General features: G+C 43.0%; 2 protein-coding genes across 3 annotated transcripts; both read left to right on the top strand.

Moving 5' to 3' along the window:
* The first annotated feature begins 407 nt into the window (after positions 1-407).
* On the top strand, positions 408-6,345 carry LOC311024114 (uncharacterized protein). 2 transcript variants are annotated; one of them, XM_084026374.1, is made up of 7 exons: positions 408-558; positions 1,682-4,485; positions 4,588-4,783; positions 4,909-5,007; positions 5,098-5,347; positions 5,437-5,553; positions 5,756-6,345. In XM_084026374.1, the coding sequence occupies exons 2-7, from the start codon at positions 2,039-2,041 to the stop codon at positions 5,917-5,919; spliced, it is 3,273 nt and encodes a 1,090-aa protein (XP_083882500.1). In that variant the 5' UTR covers positions 408-558; positions 1,682-2,038; the 3' UTR covers positions 5,920-6,345. The 2 variants fall into 2 exon arrangements, with proteins under 2 accessions (XP_083882500.1, XP_083882501.1); XM_084026375.1 differs by lacking the exon at positions 408-558 and having other exon boundaries at positions 973-4,485.
* A 140-nt stretch (positions 6,346-6,485) lies between these two features.
* On the top strand, positions 6,486-11,188 carry aqp10a (aquaporin 10a). The gene is made up of 6 exons (XM_084026376.1): positions 6,486-7,516; positions 8,878-9,004; positions 9,339-9,476; positions 9,607-9,725; positions 9,815-10,032; positions 10,654-11,188. Exons 1-6 carry the CDS (start codon positions 7,430-7,432, stop codon positions 10,862-10,864), a joined length of 900 nt encoding a protein of 299 aa, XP_083882502.1. The 5' UTR covers positions 6,486-7,429; the 3' UTR covers positions 10,865-11,188.
* The last annotated feature ends 257 nt before the right edge of the window (positions 11,189-11,445 follow it).

Here is an 11,445-nt window from a genome sequence, read left to right as displayed (position 1 = left end):
CTTTTGTGTTCTCTGGTCCCAATTAAAGGTGCTCTGTTATTATGTATTTTGATACCTGCTCAGCCCAGATGATTAAACTTAGGTTTGCCTTGAGGTGGGGTGCAAAGTGTCATTCTTGTTCTGTTTCACACAACTTTCTGAACTACATCTTCTCTCCCTTGAGCAATGAAATGTTGATAAGAGGAAGTTTAAAGTTTTGAAGTGTCTGCGAGGTGTACGTCTGTGTTTGTGTGTGTGTTCGTGCACGCAATCTGGACATTTAGTTGGTGACACATTGAATTGTAGTCAGGAATGCTACTCTGTGAGAAGAGGGAGAGAGGAAACAACAATGAAAGGGGGAGGAGAGAGAGACAGGGAGGGAGGTAGAGAGAGAGGGAGGACGAGAGGATAAACCAGTGTGGCAGGTTGGCGTCACTGTACACACTCTATCATGCAAAGCTGACGGAAAGAGAAGAGAGGGGAGTGTAGGAGCTGATGTCATTACGTAGTGATGCCTTTGCTATGAACCTGTGTCAACACAGTGGTGGAGAACAAATAAAGAAGTCCCTCGAAGAAAAGGTAAGGCACATGTGTTTGTGAATGTGTGATTAATAAGCTCATTTCTAATTAGTCAGTAAATGTGATGGATTTGTTCTTGCCTGATGTCTGAGTACATTTGTTACTTTTTTGGCGGTTCAATTGGCACAGAAAACTGCAGTGTTGCCCGGGTAACCCAGATGGGAGTTTTTTTGTGACCTCGCAGAACAGGTGTTTCTGTAAACCGACACTCACGCTCACCTGCACTAGAAAGCACCACATAGGCTGTCGCCCTAAGTTACACGCTGTAACCCACATTGAATTACAGCATCATAGGATTCTACAGGCAGTTTTATCTGACTATTTTTGTCCTGTTGTGTCTGTACAGTAAATCAAAAGCTTACAATATTTGTGTTCACTGTCAGTAAAGATGATTGGATCCTAATTCTGACTTGATAAATTATCAAAGATTGTTTCTCTGGCTTACTGTTGTGTATGGCTGTGAACTCAGATATCCCTGATGAGCCATTGTCCATCGGTAATGCTATCTACCTCCCAGCAGGCTGTATGTAAATCAGAGTGACTTTGTCCTCATTTTTGTCCATCTTATCTGATAATATCACCTGAATCAACCGTTACAAGGTTTCCATTCGTTGTCTTGCTATGAGACCAATACGCGCTGCACAGAGACTGACTGTGGCACTTTAATACATTGTTTTTGCTGGCTGGATTGCTGTTCGGTGAGTTTTTCCAGTTTTTGGTTCAGGTTTTGCTGACGGGGACTGGTAGTCATGAGTATGTTGCTTGTGTAAACAGTTGTTATGATATGTGTGTGCAACAGAATGCATTATATGTTCTGTGAATGGCCTCATTGAGCCAGTGTAGGAAAATGTCAGAATGGCAGGAATGTGTTGCAAAATGGAACATCTGAAAGGATTGAATATGTCGTGGTGTTTTGGTTCTCTTGTTACTCTTATCATTTTAAAATCTCCTCCATTCACTGTCCACTTTATGCTTCTCTGTAACATGTTGTGTTCACTGTCCTAAACCACTGTGTTTCTGTTTGACCGTCTCGAGGAGCCAGAGCAACCACAATCCACATATCATAACATTCCAGCCCAATCTGTTCTCAGGATAGACATTTGTACATTTTTATGCCTGGCAGGCAATGGAAGCTGTTCGCTGATGTGGTGCTCGGTGGAACTGAAGGCTGCAAGAGACAGGACGACAAGAGGTCAAGGAGAGGTGTCCAGGGGGGTCATCTCCAGTCTACAGAACAGAGAATCAGCAGGAGCGTTGCTGAAATATCAACCTTTTTAATGAAGGATTTAATGAGGGCAGCAGTTGTGCAGTTTTCATTGGTTTTTACACACTCACAGCTGCTGCATTCAGACAAACTGCTTCCAGATTGCAGTCTGAAAAGACAGTTGCTTGGAATCTCTTAAATATCAAGTTCACTCTTCCGCTCTCTTTTTGGGATTTGGCACTTGACAGCAGGTCATTAACTTTGTTTACTCTGACAATGGACTTGTCCACGCTCCCTACCCCAGTGAGTGACTATGACCAGCAGAGGACAGGAGCATGCTTCACCGTTCGCTCAGCTAACTCTCCCTCTTACAGTCTCACTCGCAGGCCAGGGTTTAGGAAACAAAGATCTTTTGCAGAGGAGGAGAGGAAGGGAACCGAGGAAGATGGCAAGAGAGCGAGATACAGGGAGTACACTGGGATAAATGGTACGACAAAGGAGGAGGAGGAAACATCAGGCTATATAATATCTACCAAGCTGACCCAGAATGGCACAGGAGACAAAACTATGGCAGAGATTGGCACTGACGGAAGTAGAAAATGTTACCCTGCATCTGAACGTCAGGGCCGGACAGACTGGAGGAGGTACAACATGCCAAGTAGAAGTAAGAGTTTGGATTGGAGAGCAGGAACATCAACCACTGATCGGGGCAAATTGGCTGACGTATTCGTGTTGTCAACCAAACAAGGCTTGGATGAAAGGAGGACTGGAGTTGAAGGCAAGAGGGGCAGGGTGATGTCTTCAATACAGGCCTATAACTCCGCCAGTACAAGTAATGTTCATGAGAGGAGCCCAGTGAGTCAGGTGGGTCAGACCTTGGACAGGGGTAATTCTCTCCCCACTAGATTGAGATCCCTGTCAGGACCCGGCTCTGGCCTCAAAGGGACAGCTTCTTCATATGGGCCCAAAGGAGGTCAGACTATAATCGAGCGGATAGAGAAACTCTATGGGTCAGCTGGTTTTGGTAAAACGGAAGATTGCAGCAAAATGAGGGACTTCTCTACTACGCCTGTGCCGTCCCATCACAGAGAAACAACTGCAGACGTCCTCATTTCACCACAGCAGAGGTCATATGAGAGGTCATCAGGGGGAACCTTCCCCAGGCGTTTCTCTTCACAAGAGAGATGCAGCCTCAGTCCAGTGCAAAGCAGGAAATCATTCACCGGGACACAAAAACACACTTTGGATTCTGAGACTTTACTTTCTCAGGGGGCAGTCAGGACCAGGGACAGATCAGGGGTACAGTGGCAAGGACCGATCCAGGGCAAGTATTCAGAGGTAGGAGGAGTTAACGGGGGCAGAGGGTTAGAGGAAATGGGCACACAGTCTCTGGATAGAGCAAGGAGCAGGTACTCTGTAGCAGCTCAGATTCGATCTGCAAGGCAGGCTGCAACAGGACTTACTGGACCACCACAGTCCAACACTTTCTTAGAAGAAGAGAGATCGCTTTCTTTGAGAGATTTATCCGGGTTGCTTAAAAAACAGACGACAGATGATGGATCAAAAGAAAACATGGAATTGAAGAGTAGCCAAACTGATGATGTGTTCGATTCAAACCCACAGAAAAACACAATGAAATCAATAGAGAGGAGGAAATTCCCAGACAAGTTGTTGGCCGCCTCCGCAGCCAGTGTGAGAAATAAGATCAATCAGTTTGAGGCTCTCACACAGAGAGTCCAGGGTATTTCTACAGGACAGGTCCTGATGCCCAGACGGGCCTTTTCAGTGCCCATGCAGCTCGACGAGCCTCATGATAGGGTAAAAAGGAGTGGGTCAGCAAAAGCGATAGGTGGATTGAGATACAGGTGGGAGGGATTGAAAGAGGGAGGGAAGGCAGCTGAGGAAACTACAGAGAAAGTCACAGAAGCAGGAAAGGACCTTGGGTCAAATAGATCTTTGGATGAGGTTGGGTTAAGATTAGGGAGGAAAGAGAGAGAGGGGAATGTCTTGGTTGAGAATGAACAAAAAGAAATGGGCCGTGGTAACAACTATGCCGAAGATCTTGGTAAATATTCCACAGTCAGAAGTACACTAGAAATCTCACTAAATGGAGGAGGTCAAAGACCAGGTAGAAACTTTTACATAGACGAAACAGATTTCCACAAAATCTCAAGCCCTGCGGAGGCAAGAGAGAGTCCATCGTGGCTCACTTCAGACTCCAGTGACACTTCGGCTGATCTGCAGAAAACAACGCCCCCTAGGGTCACTTCACCTGTAAGTGATGAAGACAAGACTCCGACAAACTCGCCAAACAACTCACCCTTACTTTTACCAAACACTAAACCGGAAAACGCCATTCCCATTGCAGACAGTGAGAATGAAAGTACGTCTATCCTCACAGAAGCAGCCAAAATTCCCGTTCGACATTCCCCTGGTCTTCCTCACCCCCTCGCGACTTCGTCCATCAGCAACCTCCCTGATCTCTTCTCTCCAGATGCCAACACAGCCCATCCAAATGGGAAGAAACAGCTTCTTGACCTGGATGCCTGGGTCGCTGGCTTGAGCCCAACTATTAAGGTCTGGAATGATGATGAAGATGATTATGAGGATGATGATGATACACAGAGGGACGATGATTCAAACTATGATTCAGACTCTGGAGAGTCCTCCGTGACCATCACTAGTAACATGAGCCAGATAGATCACAAGAGCTTCTGTGTCAGGTGAGTGCTGTCATTTATTATATTTTTGGTTTGCTGGAACTTTTCCTTCTAACAGTTTTTCAGTCTTTTCACCCTCAAAACTCTCACCTTTCCTTCCTGCAGTCTTTCAGACCTGTGCAACTTTGCTGGAGTGGACTATGAGTCGGAGAATGACAGCGATGAGTGGCAATCTGCAAGCCATCGGACCGCCTCGCTGAGCTCAGACATGTCGGCCCTGTCCTGTGTGTCTGTGATGCCCAGTGAGGAGCTGGACAGGCTGCTGGAGGATGTCAGGGGCATGGGGGACAGCGCCCTGCAGGTACCAACAGCAACATCAGCAACTTTTTGTGGTGCAACAATCTTAACATTACCATGAATTAGGTGACTTTGACCAAACATAGTACTTTGAAGTGTAACTCATTCTTTTTTCCTTCCCTTTTTCAGGACTACAACGATGTGAAGGTGGTGGTTCTCCATAAGGACGTAGGTGTGGGACTGGGCTTCAGTGTGGCGGGAGGCGTAGACCAGAACAAGCCCGTCACTGTGAGGAAACACCCCTTCCTATTTTCTCCCAAAAAGTATTTAAAAGCCTTATCCTCACTCTCTTCATTTGTCCCTGTTTGTTCTGCTCAGGTTCACAAGGTGTTTCACTCAGGTGTTGCAGCCCAGGAAGGCTCCATAAGGGAAGGCGACCAGGTCCTGTCAATCAACGGCACGGCACTGTGCGGCTTTGTCCACTGGGAGGCCCTGAGGGTCCTGAGAAGAGCAAAGACTCGGGAGATGGGAGTGGTGGTCCTGAGGAGGGGAGGAATTAGCAATGTCTGTAAAGGAGAAGCACATACAAATAGTCAGGGACCAACACAGACTCAGGTCACCGAGACAGGTGAGAAGTCGTACTGATAAGAGATACGTCCTAAATCTGCAGCAGGTTAAAGTGAGATACTGTAACTGTGCTTTATGTGTTGCTCTCAGGTCAGCTTTTTTGTGTGCGTCTTGAGAAGAACAGCAGGGATCTGGGCTTCAGCCTGGAGGGAGGTGTAGACTCCAATCGTGGGAACAGACCTCTCACTGTACAGAAGATCTTCCAGGGTGAGAATTCAAGCTTTTTTTTTTATCTCAATTTGTGCACAGGATCCAGGTGTAACTTGTAATATATGCAGAAAAGAGAAACATTTTTGCCATTATCAGAAACAAGATTCTATATCTAGACTCACACATGCTGCACTATGTTTTCATTATGAGCACTTGGAGTAAAGAGACATGCTCATTAAATCCACCCTTTCCCCTTCAGGAGGTCCCGTGGACAAGGTGTGTCCTGGGGATCAGGTGGAAGAGATTGAAGGTATGAGCGTGGTGGGGATGAGACGCCTGGAGGCCTGGACTTTGATCAGAAGACTGCCCCCTGGGCCTGTGGACGTGGTGCTGCGTCGCCCTGTGAAACGGCTGGAGACATGACGATTGTTGAGGTGCTTTGAGCACAGGGAAGGAACTAAAAGCCATCCATTAATTGCTACGAACTTGACACGGATTACGTGAGACATATCTAGACCTAATTTTATTAAAATAAATCAACAATTTGTAGTCATAACAAATCCTAAAGGAAATATAGAGGAGACCAACGTGTGTATTTTTTCTGACTTTATGTACATTGTGTATTACATCTACCTCAAGGCCTGGGATATTTATATACCAGCTATAATTAACGTGCACTGATGGCTCATACATTTATCAAGTCAACCAACCTTTGTAACAGATGCTTTGGTCAGCTAAAAGCTATTAATGTGGCGCCTGTAACTGAAAACACATGTTGTAATATATTGTGAATAGAAGCTAACTGCATTTAGTGTTTATATTGCTTTTTATTAAATCCACTTAAAGTGATGCTTTTCATTCGTATGTCCTGCAGAGGGAGATGGTGAGATATCTTCCTCATCTTTTTATTAGTTCCATGTCATGGTTTATGTCAAGGAGAGACCGTAATCACTTCACTTCCCCCAAATGACTATATATCCTCCCCGTCTGTTGTAGAAATCCTCACCAGTGAGGATGTAGAGCTGACATGTGTCAAACAGTCTGCATCTTATCTGATATCAGACGTTTTCTTTTCATGTCAGGTGCCTCTCAGGGAATTATCAGCAATAACACAGTTCTTTGCTCCTACACAGCAAATATTTGGGTTACATAATCCATTAGGAGTCCAGAGTTCAGTGAAGACGGGTTATTGTAACATCTTGCTCTCTGATGATGCTGACAGAGGCTTCCCTTTCATCTGCCTCACCTTTCACCAAGGAAGGTTTCACCACACCACTATAGATTTTGGATTGCACTTATTTATGGCTTTTTTTTTAATTCTATGGAGATCATTTACCAGTTGACATTTAAAATTTCAACATCCATTCAGATAAACCTACAAGTTAAAGGCACTTTTTGCCATTCTTTTGGTTTATTTTTTTATTTGTTAGGGACTCGACACGTATTGAAGATCATCAGTATAAAATACAAGATGTAAACACGCTGGAGCTAGCAAGAATGCTAATTTACATCCATAAAACAGACATGTAACATGACAATACACAGATACAAATATACACACTCTTCTTTCATATAGAAACAAGAATTATTAAGTATTTGTCAAATATGATCCAATGATTTGAAATTTTACACAATCTGTTTATGGCCTCTGTTCCTATAAGCAACCATATCAGCAACAGCTGAGGGACATGACTCTCTGCTTCAGCCAATCCTAAAGTGTGTCGATCCAATAAATCAGTAAATAAATAAATTGACCAGCTGTGGAGAAAGAAGAGGCAGATATGTAGAGGAGGTGGGGTGGAGATACAGACTGCAGGTCATCAGATGCTCAAGGGGAAGTTGTGACAGTAAACTTCTTCACCAACATCAGCTGCTGGACAGACGGACAGAAACAACAGCAGAGACGGAGTTCAGTGTGAGCAGAGAAGAGATAATGAACCTGCACATCATGAGACTGAGAGTGAAGAATGCCCTGGTACGAGAGTGCATGGCTGAGTTCTTGGGAACCTTCGTCTTGCTGGTAAGTGACACTCGTGTTTTTAACTTTGTGCTTGTATTTTGGTTTTGTTATTTTATTTTATATACTTGTAAGGTCCACACAGTTTCAGGGCATTTTTTTTAAACCACTTAAAAATGCAACAGAGATTAACTTATATGAGTAAGTTATACACAGTATATCCATAATTCTTTGAGACATGGCCTTAATTTACTACATTGTCTTGCAATTTTGTTTAATTTGTAATGCAGTTTGAATATATATTTTAAATAATTCATTAATTAATTTTGTCTTAGTTTTGGTTCCATTGGACATCTCAGTAACAGGTTGCATATTCCTTAAATTACAATTAATTTAAATGACCACTGGAAATATTACAACATCACATAGTTTGAAAACTCCCATTGTAGTTGTATTGGTAAAGCAAATAATTAAAAGATGGTATATGTTTTTATTTGACTTCAATGATCTAATTATTTTCACCACCAGTGGAGTTTAAGACTGAAGTTATGTGCAGACAACGTGCAAAAACGTATGTAATGTATGTCATTTATTAAACTACTTATATCAAGTTCGTATTGGGATTCATGCTCTCCGCAGTTTTATTATTGCTACAGATTTTTCTATATCCTATCTTCTACTTGTATTTTGATTTAGTCAGTTTGCTGCATTTTTTTTCTAAAAAAGAAAATCAGATGTATACAAAACATGAAATAAATTATAAGCAAAATATGGAAAATGCTGTAGATAAATCAACATAATCCAAAAAAAAAAAAAAATTGATTTCACTAGAACTTCGACAGAACTTTTTTTTTTTACCCAACTGCTGTTTATCCGCCTTGGCATTTGCATTCATATTATGATACCATAACTTGCTTTAATTGACCTTGAATTGATGGGTAATACAATTTCAATTGGTGATTAAAAGGCCATTCAGTCTTATCAGAAAGAATATTACTGTAAGTGTGGTATTTATGAGATGAACACATACAGTTTGTTTACTTCCTCTCATCTGTGAGGTTCAGAGTCACATTCTCTCTTATATGGCCATTTAGATAACGAGTGGAGAGTTCCATTACAAAGTTCAGTGGATATTATATCATCACATTTTAACAACCTCAGGTGGGGGGGGGGGGGGGGGGGGGGGGGGGGGGGTGTCCTTCTAGCTGAGTTTTGAAAAATGTTTTAATGTATATTAAAACAGGTATATGTTGGTTTGAAATAAGTTATATATTGATTTAATTTATTACGGTCTGAATCATGTTTGTATGTATAATGCTGATAAAACAATACAAAATGTGTTTTACCTGTATATGACAGGATTGTCTCATGTTGTGTCTCTGCTGCCTTTTCATACTTGGCTTTCCTCTTTGTCTTCTGTGAAGCTCTTCGGCTGCTCCGCTGCAGCTCAGGTGAAGACGAGCAGAGAGACTAAAGGCCAGTTCCTGTCGGTCAACATGGCCTTCTCCGTGGGCGTCATGTCAGCTATGTACCTCACCAAGGGCATCACAGGTAGATGGAAGGATCTTTTAACTCAATATCACACGATGAAGAATCCCACAGTAAAATACAGTCTTCAGTGTTCTGCCTCAGACTGCGTTTAGACTTTCCATTTACTGCAGTGATTCACAGATCTGAGCACTTTAGATTTATCACACTAATACCTGGTGCTCTCGGCCTTGTCCAGCTTTTCAAGGTCTTCAGTCTGATATCCACCAGTTAGTTGACACACGACATGGCTACAAATAATCTAGGATTGAATTACCATCCAGTCCCTAAAGGTAATTCACTTCTGTCGTCCTCCTTCCTGTCCTCTGCTCCCTCCATCTCCTGTTTGCCTCTGTAGGTGCTCATCTGAACCCGGCGGTGACGCTGAGTTTCTGTACGTTGGGGCAGGTGCCCTGGGGAAGACTGGTGCCCTACTGCCTCTCCCAGCTGCTGGGGGCGTATCTGGCATCGGGGCTGGTCTACCTGGTCTACTACGGTTCGTCTTTCTGCCTCCTCAAACACTTTATCATTGACACACAGGCGGGCGATACATTTTAGACCTAAATAAATGAGTATTACATTGGCAGAAGCGTTGTACACATTTTCAGTCTCCGTTTCTGTCTCAGATGCCATCATGGACTTTAGCGGAGGAGTATTGACTGTTTATGGCCCAAATGAGACGGCATCTATATTTGCCACATATCCTTCAGGGTATATGACTCTGGGTGGATGTTTCCTTGACCAGGTCAGTCGGAGGATGCGTCTAAACTTTAGAACAGATTTTCCTCCACTGCGCTCATCATTCACTCCTTTAACCTGTATTCTTTTCATCAGGTCGTGGGCACCGGCATGCTGATGTTGTGCATCCTGTGTTTGGGTGAAAAGAGGAACACCCCGGCTCCCTCGGAGCTGATTCCTGCTATAGTGGCCGTGATCGTCCTGGGGATCTCCATGTCTATGTCAGCAAACTGTGGTGCTGCAATAAATCCTGCCCGGGACCTGGGGCCACGACTCTTCACACTGACTGCAGGCTGGGGCTCCGAGGTCTTCACGTGAGTCTCTTATCTTGCATATAGAGCGCACTTTCACAGCTCTTAACACATACAAGTTTACAAACTGATAACCAAGAAATCCATATTTCTTATCAACAATTTTAGGGCCTTGCAGGTCAAGCTACACAATAGACTTGCACTGTTGCAATGACATTTGAAGAAGGGCATTGATTGCCATTCTTACAGATCTTTCAACTTGTGTTTCTCAGAATATGACGTATGTAGGAACATGACCTGTCAGCTTGTTACAGAATATCTGATTATAGCCTGTGTTTGTTCCATGATGCAACCTGTTGCTCTCTTTGTGATCTATGTACATCTATTTGTGCTTCATCTAATCTATTTAAAGCTGCATTAATTGATTATGCTGTAGAGGGCAGAATAACTCAAAAACATGCTGGATAAACACACATCCCTTACATGATATAGACTTACGAACACTGAGCCAAAACATTGAGCTAAAAGATGCAAAAAAAAAGGGGGTAAAAAGAAGCTGTGTAGAGCTGCAGAGTTGGGTAATAATTCTCTGTTTCTTTCCCTCTTTATGTCTAAAAGAATGTAGATTAACGCCACTTTAAATAAACAAACTCTCACCTGAACTCCTCTCTGTTTGCTCTCCAGGTGTTACAACTACTGGTTCTGGGTGCCTCTGGTGGCCCCACTTATCGGAGGGGTTTTAGGTACTTTCATGTATTTGATTTTCATTGAGTGGCAGCTGCCTGACCCCGACCCCCCCGAGAACTCCTCCACCCTCTCCACCATCAGTGACAAAATCAAGGAGCCCAGCAGCATGTGGGAGAATGGAGTTGAGGTGAAGGCCGTGTATTTCTAAGTGTTACTGTCATGAAAATATGTCGTCACGACCAATATATTATATATCAAGATTGAGAAAGTAGAAGATCATATCTGAGTTTAGCTGCTGTCGAGAGGCACACACGCATATCTCTCTTTTTCTGTTTGAGAAATAACAGGAATATTTGATATCATAACCCAGTATGACCCACCGTGAGACGTGGAGGTAACTGAGAGACATCTTGATCGTATGATAATGCTGTTTACATTTATGTCTGTATTGTTGTGTGAATGATTTGTATTACTGAGTTGCATTTAGTTTTTATGACATTTCAAAATAAATATTGAGCACAAGTTAAGCTGATTCAATGAAACCTTACTGTGAAAAAAAATCATTACAAATGCATTCAACTTTGTGTCCAGGGTTATATTATTATAATTATTATGTTACATTTTGTGAAGTGTATGATACTGTATATGTACACTTCATCATATGGACAGACGGACAGACAGACAGACAGACAGACAGATGTGTTTGTTATAAGTGTCTTCAGGATGTTTACTCTAAAGTCTCACTTCCAAAGCCTCCAACATCTGGAGGTCTACATCGTGAATGTGACC

This window comes from Eutrigla gurnardus, assembly GCF_963514095.1.
Source record: "Eutrigla gurnardus genome assembly, chromosome: 14".
Lineage (NCBI taxonomy): Eukaryota > Metazoa > Chordata > Actinopteri > Perciformes > Triglidae > Eutrigla > Eutrigla gurnardus.
This window is presented reverse-complemented; position numbering and strand designations above follow the sequence as displayed.